A 21269-nucleotide genomic window follows, 5' to 3' on the forward strand; every position below is an offset into this window, starting at 1 on the left:
GTGATAATTGAGAATTAAAGATTACAAGGTTTTTGAATCTTCGGCGAGTAAATATTAAGAGATATCTCCCTTCTAGAGCAACCACAAGCATACCACGAATCAACGCCCATTCTCTTAAAGGGACACTAAAGCAAACAATGACTTGATTTGTATCAATAAACTGCATTCTGGTTATTATAAATTCACAAGTTTCACTGTCATAAAATCATTATTAGTGAAGGACGTAGGTCAAAGTTCCATTTTTAAATTTCGCGCTGAAATTCCACATGACGTAACATATTACACAATGTATTTTCTTGTTTCCGTGACAATGGCTCAAAGAAGTTTTTGGAAACTTCGTATGCTACCACTATGGCGCCCACAGATGGCAACGCACTACATTTTTTTTTTAGTACAATCTATGCAGGCAGAAGTTGACACGCCTCCAAAATTTACTTTGTTGGGGTCTTCCATGCGGGAATTTGATGGGACGTCTCCGCCGCATTTTCTTTTCGCGCGTATTCTTGCTTACCAACCGTCATGTTGCAGTAAGAGTGGTGTTCTCGAGATTTTGAAATTCTTCTTTCTTAACACGGGGAAAATCGTTTTGCGCTTTAGAGCCTCTTTAATATTTACTGCTTGTTCCTACGGAACAGGAATATCCGCACTGGCACAGAACAGCGTCTTAAGATGTGCTTATTTATACCAGATGGTCACCGTTAGGCTGTGTAGCGCGAGCATTCCGCTCCTGGGGTCTTTTACAATAGACGCTCTGTTTTGTATATGGTTTGACGCGTGCGTGCACCTTCTGTGTCAATTTCACCGACATGTAGTTTACTGTGCTGTATAATATGGCGTGAACATGTTTTTTATTCAGATTGAGGGCTACGTTAACTACCATCTTAAGACCAGATTGTGCGCGCAAGAATGAACGCATTCTTTATGCGACCCTTACTTTTTGAAGCACAGATTAAACATTAGGGTTCTGTAACATCCTTACAAGATGATCACTTTAAAGCAGTGATGCTGTGTTCTAATTCAAATCACATGGCGGAAAAGCCATCCGTAACGCATGCTTAACATCTCCTTATATATCATATCAATAAAAAAAAGTAACGCATGCTTTCTATATGATATTCTATTTGGATCGTATAAAAGACATTTTGAGACACTAAGTCAAGATAGTAACCCATTTGTACGTTACGATATTAGGCGAGACGCCAAGTAAAAGCAATGCCATGGCTTTCACACCACGAACATCTCCGGTTTCCGGTTCTCATTTATTCTACAGAACACACAGTGTCACGAACACTTACCCTTTCGCCAGAAATCCGGGGAACATTACGACATGATTGGTTCGCTCATTTATTACTCGGCAGCAAGGTCGCATTTAAGTATTCGACTTATTTCATCTTTGAAATTTAACGTTCACATTAACTTCTTAGAGGAAAACCACATACGGTGTCCGGGTCCTCTTAAAGGTGAGACACTACTTTCAAAAGCACACTCTTTTGACATTATGCTGTGCTTTTATTTTCAGTCATGTAGATTATTGTATAGCATCATGGGGCCTCATATATCATTGTCGTATAGCCCCTATGCAACACATCTAAAATGTTCACATTATCACTTTGGCTCCTTAAAACGCCCACATTACCTCCAGTATCACTCAGTTAAATCTGCTCACAATAAACAAGCTTAACTCCTACAATCACGGTATTCTCACTTATTGCATGCTCAATAATCAGAAATTACTTTGTCATTGGTCGAAACAGTCTTGATAACCCCAAAAAATCACTGCATTGCAAGCTGCTTGAAGATAATTTTGGGGCGAAGCATTCGGAGGTGATTATTGTGATTAAAGTTGAGATAGTGCTGAGACTTATTGTGGTTGTGATACTTATATATTTTTTATTCAAAGAGATAGCGCTGAAACCGATTGTGATATAGCGGTGATTTTTTCTTTATAGCTGATATGAGGTTCCGAGTTCCGGGTTACGTTTTGACTTCATAATCAGAGCTTCATTAGCTATCATCTGTGGTGTAGAATTTTTCGTCGGTATTGCCGCCTTGCATCCGCGTCAAGTTGTCTCAACTGCGCGTCAGCTTGGCGTTTTTCCCGCTTAGCCTTTGCTTCCTTAGCCCTAGTCTGTGGTGTAGAACTGTGTTGTCACCGTCACCGCTTTGCATCCGCTTCCTTCTCTTTTGTCTCCGCGGTAGCTTCCCGTCGACGGCGTCCCTGATACTCAGCACGTCGCGCTTTCCTGCGTTTGTCTTCGTCAATATGAGAGAAGAGAATGTGTGGTATGAAACGTTGTTATGTATATATATAGCGTTGACAGCAGCGCCATAAAATCTACAATTAACCACAGCGCCCTCTGTTGCTTATAAGTTGAAGGTTACATGCAAAACGGTTACGACCAACGCCCTCTGTTGCTTATAAGTTGAAGGTTACATGAAAAATGGTTCAGATATGTCAGACAGATGAAGACGTGTTACGGACAGACGCGAGACGGCGGACATCGTGAGGTCTTAAGGAGCTTCGCCCCTAATAATTTTAAGTTTTCTTCCAAAAATAACATTTTACTTGCAAAATCCCGAAGCAACTACGGAAAACTGTAAATTTTGCAAGCGTCAAACTATAGAATGATCTACCAGTTTTTTTTAAATCTTCACCTTGACAGTCTTCATACCAACTATCATTAAAAGCTTATTTGATTTCTTTGTAAATACCACTGATTCTTCATTTAAAGTGAACTTGAACTTTTTTATTTGTCTTTTCCTTTGTTGTTTGTAATCGCTATTTTTTCAGGGTATTTTTTTCTCGTTTGTGTTATATGCAAAAGAATCTTGTGCTCCAACGTGTACCTTTATCATTTCAAGCAATATGATAGTTTCTTATATATTTCTGTTCACGACCGTTGCATATTTATACTTGTTCTGTAATTGATAACGAGAGGTCCCGCTACAGTTCTTTAACTATAAGACCTCTTTCTGTATACTTTCTCCTGTTTTGTAATACCTTGAGAAATAAAACTTGAAGTTAAACTGCTTGCCGAAGTTTACCATCTCGTTAAACAAATTCATTATATTAGCAAGCACAATGCAATGCAATCACTACCAAAATTGTTCACATAAGCGCTGATATCTGCGCCCTGGTCTGTTACGGAGTCTCGATTGTCATGCCGCTTATAACAGGTGGAATACTTTGTTCATAGTCACCAGCACAAGTTAAAATTGCTACTAAACCAAAGCACAGATATTTTTTTTTCAAGTTCAGGCAGCCTACTCAGATGCGTAACCTCTGCCTGCCAAGGACGTCCCGAGCGTCCTCACAATTTTCATTTCATGAAACAACCCGAGAGCTTTACTACCACTACATGGTCCAAGTGATGTCGACAGGGTTCCTTCAGGTTTCTTAGTGATTACCGCTTTGCAAATTGCAGCACACTCGTTGCGGTGATGCTCTCTTTAAAAGTCTTAAGAACTGACTTCTCACACCTGAAGCAAGGAAACCGTGACGAGCACAAGAGCTCCTAAAGCATTCACAGATGGAGCGGCATTGTAGGGGGCTTTCGTGAACTCTGGAGTTTGAGCAGTAGCCGTGAAGTCTGTCTCTGTGGTGGCAGCTGGCGTGGACGTCGGCTCATGGGACAGCAAGGACGCGGCCATGGTCTCAGATGTAGCCGTCTCCTTAGTCGTGGTCTTAGTATACCTAGTAGTCGCCGGTGCGTCTGTAGGTGTTGTCGTTGTCGCTGGAGTCGTGGTAGACTCGGGCTCGGTGTCTTCGTCGAACCAATTCAGGTTGCTGGTAGCAGTCAGCACCAGCTTGACAAAGTTCAGGTTATCGGCTTCGGTATCGTTGTCGCACCTTTCCAACGCTCTGTCCACGCAGGCGGTGAAGTCTTCAACTAGTCTGTTCAAGAAAAGGAAAGGGCAACGATGTGCTTGAACATGGCCTCATAACTGCACACTATATCCTTACCACTGTGAAAAAAAATTGCAGAGGCAGCTTGGCTTTCCGAGTATATACGTGAAGTGAACTATAGAAAGACGGACGGACGGATGGACTACGAACGCACAGACCGACGCACAGATGAACCTTGAATCAACCAACCATGGATGGACGGATGCATGGACGAATGCACAAACACGAATGGATTGACGGATGGACTACGAGCGAACGAACCACAGATGGGTGGACGGACGGATGCATGGACGGACTGGCAAACGAGTGATAGATCACGTGAGTCAAGCGACGGTTCGCTAGTGACACGTTACTCCAGTAGCTCCAAGGAATTCTCCAGCACGCCAGCTGTACTGCGTGTGACGTCACTGCTCCTAGCGCTTGTGCAGAACAGCTCACGGTAAGCCACGCGAAATTTCATTTTCATTTCATTTATTTCGCCCTTAAAGGCCCGAAAGCGTTACATAAGGGTGGACAAGTAACAAGATAGGGTACAATGTTCAATAGAAAAAAAACTAATAAAAGCAAATAAGTTTACACAGGAGACAGGAATCAGAAATCACATGAACGAACTAGAACAAGATAAAAAAGAATACACAATGCTTTACATATGTTAAACAATTGCAGAGCAAAACTAAGTACAACTCTAAAACGATTGGCGATAAACACGAAGTAGTTGAGATTATCAGGAGAGAGGCTTAAAAAAATGTTCGTTCAGTTTTGCGCGGAACGTTTCCTTGTCGGCGCATGAAGCGTAGTCATCCGGTAAGGCATTCCAGAGGGCTATTGCATTAGGAAAAAATGAGGTGATAAATGCTGTCGTCCGGCCATTGAAGCGTGCAATGGGCCTGCTGTGATTTACGCGCGATGAAGTTCTGTGAGCAGATTGGAGCAACTGATGTCTTGAGCGTGGATGATAGTTGAAGCGGTGTAGAAGGCATAGACGGGTGATCAAGCAGCGGGATTCAAGAGTTGGAAGAGAAAGAGAGGGTTTTAGCTCGGTAACGCTGGTTTTGTGTGAGTATTGCGAAGATATGAAGCGAGCTGCGTGATTTTGGATGGACTCTAATTTAGTTGATTTGATTTGTGGGGTTTAACGTCCCAAAACCACCATTTGATTATGAGAGACGCCGTAGTGGAGGGCTCCAGAAATTTTGATCACCTGGGGTTCTTTAACGTGCACCCAAATCTGAGTACACGGGCCTCCAACATTTCCGCCTCCATTGGAAATGCAGCCGCCGCAGCCGGGAATCGAACCCGCGACCTGCGGGTCAGCAGCCGAGTACCTTAGCCACTAGACCACCGCGGCAGGGCCTCTAATTTAGCTGTTAGGTAGGCTTGTGAAGGATGCCAGATTGCTGAAGCATATTCAAGATTAGGGCGTACGAAGGTGATGAAAGCTAGTTTTTTTACGTCGGGGGATGCGCACTTCAGGTTGCGTCGAAGGTAGCCAAGTGTACGGGATGCTGTAGAGCAGATGGAATCGATGTGGGTAGTCCAGGATAGCGATGAAGTCAAGTGAACGCCAAGATGTTTGTAGCATGATACGGAAACTATGGGCACGGCGTTAATAGAATATATGTTGGCAAGTACGGCACGCTTACGGGTAAATGATAATGATTTGCACTTATCTATGTTTAGGGGCATGAGCCATTTATTGCACCATGAAGCAATTGAGTCGAGGTCGCGTTGTAGCTTATTAGCATCGGCAGGGCTATTGATGACGGTGTAGATGATGCAATCGTCAGCGAAAAGTCGGATATTAGATTTAATGTTAGCCGGCAAGTCATTAATGTAGATGAGGAACAGAAGGGGCCATAAACCGGCACCTTGCGGCACGCCGGATGTTACCTTAGCAAATGCTGATTGACAGTTATTAGCTGACGTGAACTGCATGCGTCTCGTCAAAAAGTGCTTAATCCAGCTTAATAAATTCGGAGGAATACCAAGAGAAGTTAGCTTGCGAATCAGGTGATTGTGAGGTACGCGGTCGAAGGCTTTTGCAAAATCCAGAAAAATGGCATCTGTCTGAAGGGTATTATTCATGGAATTAAGTAAGTCGTGCGTAAATTCGGCGAGCTGGGTATCACAGGAAAAATGTTTGCGAAAGCCGTGTTGAAGTGGATGGAAGAAATTAATTGATTCAAGGTGGCTCATGAGACTAGATGCTACAATGTGCTCAAATAGTTTAGAACAAATGCACGTTAAAGAAATTGGACGGTAATTAGCTGGGATTGACCGGTTGCCTGACTTAAAGATCGGTATAATCTGGGCTTTTTTCCGCTACTCTGGAACGGTGCCCAGCTCTAAGGATTGCAAAAATATTAGAGAAAGTAATAGGCTAGAATAATGGACAGTGTTTTTCAAAAGCTTGGTGGTGATACAGTCACAGCCAGCCGATGAAGAAGATTTAAGATTACGAATTAAGTTAGAAATTCCATCAGGATTTATGTCGAATGGGGAGAGTTCTCGAGGGGAACTGAAGGGAGAGGGCGAGACGGAGTGCTATTGGCGGGGTTAAATGTTGATGCAAAGTAGTCATTAAGGACGGATGCGCAATCCTCACTGTTTATCGGTTGACCTCCTGAATCAACAAGTTCGATTTGGTTGCTACTTGACTTTGGTGAAAGCAAACGCCAAAACTTATTAGGATTCGATTTTAGAATAGATAGCAGATCCACTGAGAAGTATTTAGCTTTTGCTTCAGCTACCTCTTTCATGTACTGATCGGCGCACAGGCGATATTTTTCCCAGGCGTCGGTATCGTTGCGTGGTTTCGCTGATCGGTATAGGCGTTTTTTTCTGTTGAGTAAGGATTTTAGGCGTTTAGTGAACCACTGATTGAGTGAGTCGGTTTTGATAAGAATAGTAGGGATAAATTTATTTTTGAGACTTATGAGCTTGTTTTTGAACAGTTCCCAGTTAGCATGTGGTTTAATTTTGCCTTGTATTCTACGTGCGCTACAGAGAAACCTGCTGAAGACGTGCTACTAAGAAGCCAGCATCGCATACCTTCTGAGTTGCTCCAAGTCGCGCAAGGTGGTATCACATAAGAGCTAGTGGGCACCTAGCTGGATCTGGTTTCAATAGATTTTACCCTTACGCCTGTCTCTTTCCCATATCTTGCAGAATACACTTATACCTGGCTATTCTAGCCCACGCAAATATTTTTAACTAGGTATTTAACTGGTTGTATGGGGCCATTTCTTTTTTTACTCTATGCTTATCTTTACGTTACTTATTTATTTATTAAAAATACCTGCAACACCCGAGGGCATTATTGCAGGGGGTAAATACACCGTGTTACATACGCTTACATAAAAAGAACTATTCAAAAACCGTAAATCTTCCGAGCGATTCCCCGAGTTCATCATCATTTAAATACGTGAGAAACGCTGTATGTTTATGCCGTGCAGCTTCGGCCTCCCGCTCTCGTACGGCAGGATCCTGGTAGCGGTGTCGCGCAGCTTCACGACGCACCAACAGCGAATGAATTTTATTACAACGCGTCCCCTAGCGTACGTCGCCGCACTAGATCGAACGATTGCCTTCCACCAATGACACTCGCCATATGTGACATCACTCCTGTTATAACATCTCGCATCTTTGATTATTAACTACAGGTACCGCCATCTAGTTTTATAATATCTCGCATCTATTCATCAACTGCAAGTACCGTCATCTAGTGAGCACTCCAAGTACCGCCATCGCGTTCTATACTATCTCGCATCAGCTACCGCCATCTAGTGAACACTGCAAGAACTAAACTAGAGGTGGCTACTAACTACAATTACAACTACATACCTCAGAAGATGTACAGTAACCACGCCTTAAGAGCTTCGTCCCTAAAACAGATCGTAACAAAAATGCAGCTATGACAGCAGCAATATGTCCCTGATAGATGCTTCAGTGCAGCAGTCTGCAATCTCCTGTGGAAGCCGATTCAACTGGTAGATTGTGAATGGAAAAAGTAAGTAGTGGTAAATGTTTGTTCGGCAAAAAATTACTCTTGATTTTAGAGGGTGGTCAGTTATCTTAGGTTAAAAATATGGAGGTGAAAGTAAGATTCTTTATCTAGTTTTCTCTTTGTCTCTTAGTACTCGTTCTAGTACTCGCCCAGTAACAGTTATCTCATCGTGTGCTAGAAAAATGTCCTCACGTATTTTGCGAGCTAAGCACAAAACGCAAGTGAAAAAGAGGGGCCCTTTCACGACGATGGTAATTTGTTATTTCTCTGACAGCTCTGATTAGGTGCCATCTCCACTAGGCTTTTACGATAAAGAGCCAGAAACCTTCATCACTTTTCGCTAACTTCTCAATGTTTCTTCAGCTAAAACATTTCCAGTTTGTTCTGACAAACCGAGGAACAGCTCTTTTGAAAATAATCTTTCTCTTAGGGATTCTTCTCTGAGCCACAGGGACATCTGCGTAGTCGTATGCGAAATTTAGATTTTCTGTCCGACGCAAAATAAATTTCTTGCTGAATTATTCTCGTTCAAAATTTTCAACTTCAGCCTTTCATAACTTTATTAGCTCACTGCATACAACTGTATGATTCTGCACTTTATGTATTAGTACATGAAGTATACTTCTGAAAATAAAACTTCTATATTTGCCACTCTACCAGCCATAGGTTTTCTTTTCTTCTTTCTTCGTCTGAATTCCACACTCTATTCCTAAGTTAACCACTGGTTCATCGCCAATCCTTCGCACTGCATTAGAGGCAAATCGCGACCAAGCAAGCGACACGTGCGGTCAACCTTGAGCATAACATGCTGACCGGCAGGTCGCGAGATCGAATTCCGGTTGCGGTAGCTGCATTTCCGATGGAGGCGGAAATGCTGTAGGCCCGTGTGCTCAGATTTTAGCGCACGTTAAATAACCCCAGGTAGTCTGAACTTCCGGAGCCTTCTACTACGGCGTCGCCATTAGTCATACGGTGCTTTTGGGACGTTAAGCCCCACATAACTATATCCCGGCTGCGGCGGCTGCATTTCCGATGGAGGCGGAAGTGTTGTAGGCCCGTGTGCTTGTTGTAGGCCCGTGTGCTTATTTGGGTGCACGTTAAAGAACCCCAGGTGGTCAAAATTTCCGGAGCCCTCCACTACGGTGTTTTTCATATTCATATGATGGCGTGGAAGTAGCCCAAGAAAGACTATAATGATTAATACTCCTCGCACGTATATGTCACAGCTCCGCTCTTCACCACTTTATAAACAGAAACGAGGTAGCCGCTCATGCGTCGAAATGTACGTGCCACAGAAACTCGGTAAACCTTACAACGGCGCGGAATTGTGCATACGTGTTCTGGGAGCGAGGCAAAGCAGGCAGCTGATGACGACAAACAAGAAGATATTGCATGCCGTCACATGGTGATGATGATTTTCTATCTACAACACGCGCCCAACCTCGTGCATAAGAGTCCTGCTGTCGTAAATAAATGAGTGAATAAAGAAGCAATAAATAAATAAGTCAACAAACAAATAAGCAGGTGCTACTAGAACACTGTCTTTGTTTCTCGTCGGCCCACAAGGCAGTACAGGCACACTTGTGCTCTTTGAGGACGACGAGCGTGTGCGAACGCCGATCTTCCAAAGTGGGTGTGAGCCATGCAAATAGGCTATCATCATCACAATCATCATCCTCATCATTATAATAATCATCATCGTCGCCACTGCAGCCAATTCAAGGTTCATATTACATTTCTTTCCCTCCTGTCTCTTTCTTGCTCTGTTTCTTTCTTCATCTTTTTACTTCCCTTTTTCCGGCTTCGACAGCCAGGTTATCGTCGTTCATTGGACGCATAAGTGGGCTACAGTCACCATCCGGCGACGTGTTAAAGTTATTGAATACAATGAGTGTGCTAGAGAGAAACGCAATGCGCGTCATGTCTCTCCTTCTGTACCCCAGCTGCGATCGTTTTGGGGACGAGCTTAAGCAAGGAAAGAGGTGTGGCAATCAGGCTGGGTAGGCGCGCGTCGACGAGCTATTTGTGGTATGGATTCATGCTATAAGCAAGGCTGACACTTGGGCTATTGTCGCTGCCTCGTGGTTAAGGCGTCGTCAAAATTGCAATTCTGTTGAAAACGCACCAAATGGGACGCGTAGCAATGATGTGTTGCAGGAGCTAATCGCGGAAACCGCGGTTTTGATGCACTACTTCAATTTATCGCTTCTAGAGGGTGACACCACACCGCCGACCAAGAGCAATGTGAGAGCAGAGTGTGAGATTTGAAAGACGCGTTTGGAAAGCCTTCAAGTCGTGTAACCGTGACGCCGAGTGTGTGACCGGCCTCCATTGTCGTGATTTGAAAGGTCAAGGGTTTGACTCACGTTGACTGAACTTCTTTTCTTTGCCGTCTGATCGCGTGAATTTCGGTGACAGCACTTCCATGACGGAAATGCGTCACTGAAGTCTTGGTGGACCCCGGCACGAAACACTTTCGGGTTGAAAGATGGCGAAATTGACGAGAATTTAATAGTAATGACGTAAACTAGTGCACTGGCTTATGTCTCGTTTTTGACTATCTAACGCGTCGTCAGTTAATTAGGCATTGTAATCTTGCTAGTAAAGCAACAAGTTTCATGACCTACGTTACTTATTGGTTGTTACAATCAACGAGTAGCAATGATCATTTTACTTATGGGGTAGTACAACACCTTTTTTATCGGCTCTCGCTTATTAGAACGAAATTCAGGTGTCGTGCTCCTATGCGAAGCCTTTTGAATACCGAATTACGGTGCTGACGTCTTGAGTGAAAAATATGGCACCCGATAATGTACAGAATATGCTAGTATACAAAAATTTGGCCCTGGAAGAAAGAAAGAAGAAAAGAAAGAAGAAAAGAAAGAAGGAAAGAAAGAAGGAACGAAGAAAGGAAAGAAGAAAGGAAAAAAGGCAGAAAGAAAGGAGAGAAAAAGAAAAGAAAAAACAAAGGAAAGAAGGAAGGAAAGAAGGCACGAAGAAGGAAAGAAGGAGCGCAGCAGAAGGAATGAAGTAACGAATAATGAACGAAGAAAGAAAGAAAGAAGAAGAAAGAAAGTGTCGCGTCAGGCAATATTTCACTTGCCCACATTTTCACAAGGCAAGAGCTCCAGTTCTTTTGTTCTCTTTCTAAACGAAATAGAAATTCTGGAGGTACACTGCTTGACTGCCATTTATGAAAAATTGTGCTAAAGTCAAGGAACGGCTCTCATTGTCAACATTTATATCACAGCTCTGCTCGCAAGCGAAATAGCTTTAATCTGTTTATCTGTGCGGTGGACTTGATAAACTCAGCCTCACTCCCCAGTAGTCTAGTGGCTCAGACACTCGGCTGCTGAGTCGCAGGCCGCGGGATCAAATCCCAGCCGCGGCGGCCGGATTTTCTATGGATGCGAGACTGATTGAGGCCCATGTGCTTAGATTTAGGCACACGTTAAAGAATCCTAGGTGGTCGAAATTTCTGGAGCACTCCACTAGGGCGTCTCGCATAATGATATGGCGATCTTGGGATGTTATAAATCCCAACAATGATTATTTATAAGATTATCAATGTACTCACGCGTAGCTTTGTTTCCTGAAGTCACGGAGTCGCTGAGACACGTGGGGCCTCTCCAAAGCACAGTTCTTCAACTCATTAATGTCCACACAGATGTGAAGAAAATAGGGAGCTGGTGCGAGAAAAAAAAGGACACGGTAGGAGGGTTTAAGCATTAGAATCACGCAAATGATAAATCAAAGTGGCACCTGCATGCACAAACTACACACCACTTGGAGCCGAGTGATGCAAAAGAGGTCAAAAAGAACAGCGAATCAATCTACAATTGAACATGAAAGTGAAGTGAAAGACAAGTCACAAAAGCAAAAAAGTTTAGATAAAGACCCACCGCACTGAGAAATTTCCGCGGGAAGAATTCATGCATGTTTATTGTCATCGCGATAACGTGTCCCCCTGCCAATTGACACGATGACACGGGACTGAAATGACGTTTGTTTCCTGACACCAGAATCAACTTCAACATTGACCGTATAAAGGCGCGCAGATCTGTGACTCGATGCAATTATCAACTACATCCTACTCTTGAGATACTGAAAAACCCGTAGCATCAATGTGCGTGCTTCTGAGGAATGCCTGCGGGGGCTCACTTTCGGAAAAATTGCTGAGCTATGTTCCACTTAATATTTGTTCTCCTAAAATAGTCAGGCCCATTTCGTTAAAACACTACTTCTATGTTTCGTTGCCTCTATTCGCCGTCGACATGACAAAAATAAATTAGAAGACGAGTTGCAATTCATGATTAGTGAAATAACAAGGAGGGCAGAAAGATAGATTTTAACACTTATCAGCAAAAAACAGAAATAATGTACAACAACCTCACAAACGAACGGCACTTTCAAATAGGTAGCAGTGCACTTGAAGTTGTAAAAGAGCACGTCTTCTTAGGACAGGTATGAACCGTGGAGCTTAACCACGAAACTGAAATAGCTAGACGAACGAGAATGTGGTGGAGCACATTCAGCTACCATTCTCAAATCATGAATGGTAGATTGCCGCTATCCCTGAAGAGGAAGGTATGTAACAACTGCAGCTTACCGGTATTAACTTTCTGAGCAGAAACTTGGAGAATCGCAAAGAGGGTTCAGCCTAAATTGAGCACGACGCAGCGAGCAATGGAAAAGAAAATGACAAGTGTAACCCTAAGAGACAAGAAGAGAGCAGAGTGTTTCAGGAAACAAACAGGTCTTAAGGGTGTCACAGTCGAAATCAAGCAAGAAGAAATGGTCATGGGCAGGGCACGTAGCGCAAAGGCAAGAATGGCCGCTCGTCATTAAGGATCAAAGACTCAATTCCAAAAGAAGGCAAGCGCGTGAAGGGGAGACCGAAAATTAGGTGATCAGATTAGATTTTGTAGGTATAACGTGGCAGCAACAAGCACGGGACCGAGTTGACTGGCGGAACATGAGAGAGACCTTTGTCCTTCAGTGGGCTTAGGCTGATGATGGTGATGATGATGATGATGCTTCGTTGAGAATAAAGTGTAGAAACGTAGCTGCGTAGATTGCACAGCAGCGCACACCAGAAGCGATGAGTCATAGCTGGAGGGTTCATTGATTGATTTTCCCAAAAATAAGCGAGCACGTACAGGTCACAAATGTGGACGGTTCGCAAAGTTAGCTGACGCCATAAGCAACAAATCTACGGAGTAAATTCTGATGACTGGGTCAGCAGTGTGTATAGGATGAAATTACGAATGGCGGCCTTCCACTTTGTTCTAGTGTACAGCCTTTTATATTATTTTTGGCAACCTTTTGTTCTGTCACACGCTTTCATCGACTGGTCCATTAGTGTTCGTGTTCGGTGTTGTGGCCCTTTTATTTTGTTTGTTCGTGCTACCTACCTTTTGATAACCTTTTTTGTTGTTCACAGATGTTTCAGTTTGTACATCTGCTGGGAGCCTACTCTCTGTGGTAATTAATTTCATGCGAAGCAAACCAAAAGTAGCATTCTATGCTAAATTCTTTTGCTTCAAACCATGCGTTCCAATGTAGATAATCGTCTTTGAGGTAATTTGAGTAGTAGCGCGTATGTCGTGAACTTATCATGCAGGCAGAGAACGCTGGCGCATAGCAGGTCACGTATGATGCAATGTAATGTCGAGACTCCCGCAAATAGCAGATAGTTCATGTTCAAAAAGTTGAAAAGAAATAAACGCGTGTAGGTCATTGGAAGGCGACGCAAAATTGGGCAAGCTAAGATTACAATCCTTCATAATTACCATTACAATAAAAATTTCATCACTAACCAATTTGAGTTCTTACAAAATGTTAATCCTAAATCTATTTTGTAGGATCCACTGGGCTCTTGCCAGATCCCCGTCAGTGGGTAAGTGCTAAAATTTCAGGAAACATCGTCATCATTATCACTGCCAGAAAAGAAGAATATGGAACCGTTAGCAGCGTTCTTTTAGGCTTTTAGGCCATATCATTATTATCATCATAACGGCTTTCCTTAGTGCGAGCATTGTTCTAATGCTCACAAAAAAGTACTCTACGCTTTCTGGGCCAGTCCCTGTGAGTGGGTACGAGACACAATTTCAAAGAAACGAACAAACAATGGTTTCGGTGTGGTTTCTTAGACGATTCAAAGCTTTCTTTACATTTTGGTGTCGAAACCCCTCGTGCGGACACGTTCTTCATCGCACGCCTCGAGGGGACCTCCCACTAGACCACGTCGTGCTGCAGGTGGCGAGGACTGCAATGGATCGTTCCTGATCTGCGTGGACCTCATTGACTTCGATTCAGTGTTGCAAAGAGCTGCTCTTGTTCATACTTCTCGAAATGAAAAGCCAACAGGAGTGTGAGCCATTCGTACAATGACCTGTCGAAGAAAAGACTCTGTCATCAGAGAGCTAGACATGGCAGAACCAACACTGCTTCTGTACTGCAGAGCGCATGAAACAGCTGGAGCTAGTGTTTCTTCGGGGGTCAAAGAACCATGGCTCACGCACTGGTGACGCCCATCTCTCTCTTCTCGATAAGTAAAGAAGCTAGCTGAAGACAATCGCTGCTACAGATGTACGTCGTCAGGTCACCTGGCACTGTCTTGCAACGTGAAGCTTGCGTGTTCAGCTTGACACGGAAGGCATGCATGGAGTATGTGAGAACCTAACTACGTAAGGAAATCGGCTACAGTGAAAGCTTCATCAACACCAGAGGCTTCAGGTTCCACACCAGGGACTTCGCACTCAGTGATGTTGTGCGGCAAGAATTCGTCGAGTGGTTGCACAAAGATGTACAGAGGAGTGCACCTAAAGACTTCTCGCGCATTCGCTGTCAACGGAAAAAGATTCCGATACATTAGGATTCTCGATGGCAAAAGCCAGAGACCATACATCCCAAAGATTTCATTGGAAAATTGCAGCTGAAGCTACTGCGAAAAACTCGAGTGTCATTCAGCACGCTTGGCTGCGCATCGCCAACTACTGTGGAAAGACGGAAGGTGGTAGAAGTTCACCTGCGCTGCCAACACGATTCCGACACACCCATAGTGCGTGCTGTTTTTGTCCAAGTTATCTATCACGACATTGTCTTCCCGAAAGTTGACAGCCACTTCCTTCAGAAGCTGCGTCTTGAAGGCAAGTTCACAGCAGACAAAAAAAATCCTTCGATGAAGAGACAGATTATGGCCGCAGCTTGTTGAGCGGAGCCGACCATCTTTGGCAAGTAATGTCAGGAGAAATTGTAAGGAACATGAAAGTTCCAGGACTGTAGCGGTCGACATAGCTAGCGTTTTGATGGATGCTACAAACCCCAAGTCACCAAAAAGTCTTTCTAGGGTGTGACTTCAATTTCATGATATGTGCTCTGCCAGTCGAAACGATCAGCGATGATAACACCATCTCACATATTCCCCAGTCATTCCTGCCACTAGTAGCAGGGGTCCTATCAGATTCTGGGGAACGGCACTTACCCGAGTCCACGGCACGCTTGCCAGGAATGACTGACGAGAGATATAGGAGACACGTGATTAATAGGAAAGACAATCAAGCACAGCTGTTTGGAATCACAAAAACCATGATTCCGTGTTCACACGTTCATAAAAACTGAAAAACAGGTTGACAAAAAAGGCTTGTTGGAGCGACACGACGCAGTCGTCCAACAATGCGTGCAGTAATTACACGCTGAAGTGTTCCTAAGAACGCTCCTATCCGTATAGATATACATTGTGTGCCATAACGAAAAAAATATCAGCGGAGAGTCCTTGACTGCAAAGTTCCAAGTCACGTTCCAAGCTAAGTGACCCACTCAAGACACATTATCCCTCAACGAATACATTAAAATATTGGTGAACTACAAGGCCGAAACGACTATGATTACGAGCTCTCCATCAACGCATCGAGGACAGTCGAAGTTAATTTCCCGTCTAGCGCATTGGTTAGGTGGTTCGCGTGGTAGATTTTCCAGAGAAATGAGCCTTCGTGGCTCAAAGCACTTGAAAAGAGCCAGCTCAGCTGCGAAGAAATGGAAAAGGTGCAACTGGAAGTGAAGGCGGGTGCCAACTCGAGACCGCTCCTTTACAAGCATACGGACTCCAAGGAACTCTGTTCGATGTTTCGGGTGCATTTTGTTGTTGGCGATTCAGACTTCTCTGGAGCGGAACAGCTATGACTACGAAGCTCGCAGTCCTCAGCCTACACAACCTGAAAGCAAGAAGCTGAGATTTCATCAGTAGCCGGTAGATCACAGGTAGATTAAGTGGAAGGAAGAGTACCTATTAGAACTACAGGCGTTTCATCTTTAACAATAACTCTGCAGCAGCAGCACTCTTCATGTAAATTGGGCGAATATGTTTAAAGAGCCTGACACTTGCGAAAGTGCTTGACCCCCAGGATGAATCGCAGGCGTTGAACCTGGTTAAAATGAGATAACCCAATCTTGCCGAGTGAAAAGCCCAAGATGAAAAGTTTTAAGAGTGAGGCAGAAATTGTTCAAGCTGAACTTGTGAAGCTCTTCTTGGTAGTGGAAGTGCGTTGAAAAATATGAAAAGAAATAAGCGTGTGCAGGCGAGCACTGCCAGGAAAGATCAACATGAAACCAATAACGGTGTTCAGCGCGGTTTCTTCGCTGATTCATGGCTTTCTTTACAGCTCACTTTCGAACACAAAGCACAGTTTCGACATCCACTTAGCGACTGCATGAACACGGCCTCACCCTAAAGCTTCATCAATGCACTCTCAGAGCTCAAGCCTCGGACATTCTTCAAAGCATCAAGTTGCTAAAATCACGGCTGCGTGTGAGTGAAGATTTCCCTACTCCAAACGCATTCCGAAAAAAGGTTGCACGAGCTTCGGTGGCTTAAAAATTTTCGCAGGTAACTCCCAACCTATTCTTCAGCCGCTAACTGACCTGCTGAGTCGAGACTCTAAGAAGCGGCCTCATTTCTGCAAGTCTAAGGAAGATTTGTTTTTCAAAAAGCCAAAGCAAGGTTAGGGATTGCAGTTGGGATGCAATATGGGCCACCAACACGTGCTCCACCTAGCAAGGCACTCAAGCGGTAGGCTCTATTTCTGGCACTACCAGAATCTCTATTTCTCTATTTCTCTACCAGAATCTCTATTTCTGGCACTACCAGAACCAACATACACCCCACGTGCTTCACTCAGGCAGCCTGTGTTTACTTTTTGAAACAACTATCACAAGCACTGATGCTTTTCTGCAACGGGATTCTATCAGGCCACCATTAACTCCTTCATGTCGTATGGTTTTACAACCATAGAAAACCTCGAAGATCGGTTAAGTACATTTGACTGTATGTGGTGCAAATACATTTCATGAAAAAGAAACAGAAGAAAGAAAACTTTTTTCTCTTCTATTTCCTTTTTCTCACGAGATGTATCTTGTGCCACAGTGAAGCAATGTAAGTAATAACTAGCCCAAATATAAATCATCTTAGAATATTGTTCTCGAAGACTAGCTTTCGTGGCAACGAGACTAACCCCCGTATTCAGAAACGCTGCTTGACTTGAACTTGACTTGCCACCGACTTCAATGCAGCACAAACGCATTTGGAGCGCACTGTCTTTAGGCGGTTCCAAGGGAGCAAAAACAGCAAAGATGCGTTTCAAACGCCGTGAATTGAAGGTGGTTACAAGTCGAGTTCATGTTCAAGTCACGAGCGTTTCTGAATACGGGGGTTAGTCTCACAAATGCGTGAATTCAGCATATCTTGAAGATTCCTTATTCTCTTTTTTGCTCCATCCATCTCAAATTCCCATGAATTCTAATGGGAGGATCTATAACTCAAAATGAAGCGTCGCTAATTTTCCCCATAAGCAGTTTTATTAAAGCATGCATTGCGTTCACAATCAAGCACTCATTAACATCTTGTTTTTTCTGACTGATGTTTCGTGAAAACATAGAAAGTATGCGTGGCTCGTTTTATATGGAGAAAGGGCTGTTAATGTTGAAGCTACTTGTTGAAGCAACTTTTTCGCAGGTGCAGCTTTCTTTGTATTTCTGAGCTCAGGGGTGCAGGCAGCAATTTTTTTTCAGTGGGCACACCTCGTTGTATTATAGGGGGGGGGGGGGGCGAACCTGTGTTGAAGTGGTCACTTTTGATCACTTTTAGCTCTATATGGCATGGGGAGAAAAGAATTTTGGAGGGGGTGGGCGGGGGGAGGCACGGGTTCAGTGTGCCATCTCCTGGCTACGCCAATGTCTTAGCTCAATGAAAACTAAGCTCGGTAAACATAAATAGCATTACAAGATTTCTAGGGTGAAAATTAGGACTTCATGCTGGAAACCAAGTTTTAGAACGCGACGCCATCAAGTGAACACACAACATGTGGCCAGAAGATGTGCTAAGCGTTGGAGAATACTCACTGATGCAGGAGTCAAGCCTCCTGCTGAAGAAGCGCAGATAATCGTAGCCCTGCTCATGCAGACGAAACTGTCGCTTTTCACTTTCGAAGCAACCCGAGTAGTAATGCTTGCACTCGGGTTGAAGCGGCAACTCTTTGCAGCTGTAAAGAGATAGTTTCATAAGCGTGTGACACACATACATGGGTCGCCGAGGAGTCATGACCATGGAAAAAAGAGTTGAAGTGCCTTTCAAGGTACCCTAAAGAGCAAAATTATTTTTCTCGTAAAAGTAAATTGCTTTTTCACGGTACCAAGGACACCGTGTTTACGGCGAGAAGCCGCTTGGTGAACGAAAAAACGCGCAAAATGAAAATGTGGGAGGCGACTACACCTCAAAGTTTCCACAGAAGTCACCGGGAAAAAACAAACTGTGCAAGCATTGCAGGCCTAATAGCGGATTTTTTTATGCAAGTACTCAAGCTGACTGGGGGCAGAAGTATTAGATAATTAGTTACACACTCATTACTTTATTGCCGAATCTCACACGGAACAACGCTTTCTTTCATTTTCTTGCTTGGTATGTAAAACTGAATGATTGAAATTATGCCACGAGAACGTGACGCGTTTCTTACAGCGTGTCCTAACTCGCTACTTAAGGGGATATATATTTATATATCATTTTTATTGTTGTTAAGGCGTAAAAAGTAGGAGTAATCCAGCCAACCACGGTGAAAAAATATGATCACTGCTTAGCCTGAGTTGGCTGGAGAGCCAAGCGATCTTACGCTGTGTTCGTTCACACGGCTTTTTGTTGGTTCTGTGTAGGTTTTCGGAGGCGAAGGTTCCCGAGTAATCAAGCCAGCACAGGGAAAAGGAAAGTACCGCGCTGCTCAAGGCACCTAAGCAAAGACGTCTGTCCCGGCCTCCATTCACTGAGTGTCCCTCGTGCGGTAAGATTCATACACTGACACACGTTACATGCAGCTGTCCCTCACGTCCTGTCGCGGCAAACTCAGCGTTCATACAATTACACACATTAACCACGCTGGTAGTTGGAGGTGTGACTCTCGGGTCAGGCTTTGGGAAGTCAGCTGGCCAACCCGGGTCCGGCCCGGTCTGCAGCTATAGTCAGTGGAGCTCTGGACGATTGGTTCTCAACCATTTCAGTTGAGCTTTCAGAAATTTCCAATAATCGTTTAATCTCCTTATCCCGGTTACGACGAATGACAACAGATGCTCCACCCAGGAACGGCCACCTCAGATCTGAGCACTAACAAAGATGCACACCGACTGTCGGTGCAATGTGGCTTTTACGTCATTGTGATTCCTTGAGGCATTCCTTGACATGAAAACCTGCACTTATACTTATGACTTCCTAAGGACCTACCTAGTGCAAATAGGCATAAACTGTGGGTCATCCCTCGACTCCGGCACCCAGTGGTCGATGACAACCTTCATGGACACGTCATGGTAGCAATGGTAAGCCAGCTCCGGGCTGCAGCGGCTGCTTGCGGCGGCACTGATTTTCTCTGTGACCAACAAGATAGAACTAATGCATCTGGGGACGAGAGCTGCTCACCAACAGCTTCAAAGCTATAACCACTGAAAATAGAAATTCGCAGCACAGACTGATAGTGCGTAGCTAATACAGGGTCACCATGTTCAGATATTTTGCAGTGAAAGCATTGAGTACCAAACAGTACGATAATTCACATTTACACCCTGCAGCCATGGTTTATGGGACGCAAAATTTATGTGAAATCGATTGCTTTGCCAGGGAAAAGCCTCCACCTAAGTATTCAATGTTTTAGCCAGTAGCCACACACTGGTACAGTGGTCCGGTATGGATCAGAAGCAGCATGTTCTAGGAAAGCAAAAGTTCGCATTTGCAGTACCGCCCTCTTCCCGTCAAGTTTTTCAGTAATGTGCACTTACTCCTTCTTATAAGTGTTACCTCAAAGGCCAACGATATAATGTAGAAGTGCACAGCAATTCTATTGTTCACTTCAGCATAAGGGTTGCTCATCGACTTGTGGTGACGATGATAACGATAATGATATGTGGCTGTTCCTTTTGAAGCAGGTTGCCGCAAATGGTGTATGCCATCACCGATCAGTCTGGGAGGGCACTCGTTCGGCACCTGTCGACAATCGCCCCACGAGTGTAATACAGGGGCTTTATTCAACCGAAGTTGGCTTGCTCGTGGGGTAGTTCGCGTAAATCAGAGAGGCTACAAGTACTGCCGATCGCTCTTTCTACGAGACGCGGGGCTGATCAACACCTGGTGAGACACTCTTTATCATAGCATGGAAGCGAAGGCGGAACTGTTGAGGACTATGCACATGCTAGGCAGACATTGCTTGGTGCCGATAAAATGACGAGATCTGTACTCATGAAATCCCAGCTTGGTCTGCACCTTTCTAATATACTTCAATAATCGAAAACGAAATTTCAAGGAAAGCATTAAGGTTGGGTGCACCACCGATGCAAAGACAATACCGCAAATGTCCTGCCTGACCAACTTGTGACCCGCTCGCTTCTTCTGACGAGAATGCTCGTCATGAAATTTTGTATCAAAATGACAGAACCATGACAAATTCTGTCGTCATAGTTGTGTTTCCTGACGCTAGATATTGTTTATGTTGTGACATTTGTGTCTCGAATTTCACTTTATAGCTACCTTTCCTTGTACTTCCATTCGCGGAAGCGATATTTTTGCTATAGTTTTTTATGCGCTATACGCCTTTAGTGACTTAAGGGAACCCCATTGAACTGAAGGAATGGTACCACTTGATTCAGAAAAAAAAGCTGTTCAAATTGATCGAAAAATTTTCGCTAAATTTGGTAGAATTTTCTTTTTTATCGCAAATAAAGGACTAATGACGTTACAAATAAAAGAGTGTGTCTATAATCACTATATTTTTCTTTTTACTGCAACCCTCCAAGCGTCCTATGGTCGCGCACTTCACTGGAAGCAAG

At 44.0% G+C, this 21269-nt stretch overlaps 1 protein-coding gene across 5 annotated transcripts in view; it reads right to left on the reverse strand.

Annotated features, from left to right (window-relative positions):
* Window positions 1-1240: 1240 nt before the first annotated feature.
* Window positions 1241-21269, reverse strand: part of LOC119164704 (uncharacterized) — a 70251-nt gene continuing 50222 nt past the window's right edge. For all 5 annotated transcript variants that reach the window (XM_075873935.1, XM_075873932.1, XM_075873934.1 and 2 more), the window contains 4 exons: window positions 19678-19819; window positions 18312-18451; window positions 11491-11599; window positions 1241-3895 (listed from right to left, as the gene is read on the reverse strand). In XM_075873935.1, the coding sequence (XP_075730050.1) occupies window positions 3475-3895; window positions 11491-11599; window positions 18312-18451; window positions 19678-19748 (741 nt within the window). In that variant the 5' untranslated portion in view covers window positions 19749-19819 and the 3' untranslated portion in view covers window positions 1241-3474. The remainder of the gene's footprint in view (window positions 3896-11490; window positions 11600-18311; window positions 18452-19677; window positions 19820-21269) is intronic.

The sequence above is a fragment of the Rhipicephalus microplus genome, chromosome 9, assembly GCF_043290135.1.
Source record: "Rhipicephalus microplus isolate Deutch F79 chromosome 9, USDA_Rmic, whole genome shotgun sequence".
Lineage (NCBI taxonomy): Eukaryota > Metazoa > Arthropoda > Arachnida > Ixodida > Ixodidae > Rhipicephalus > Rhipicephalus microplus.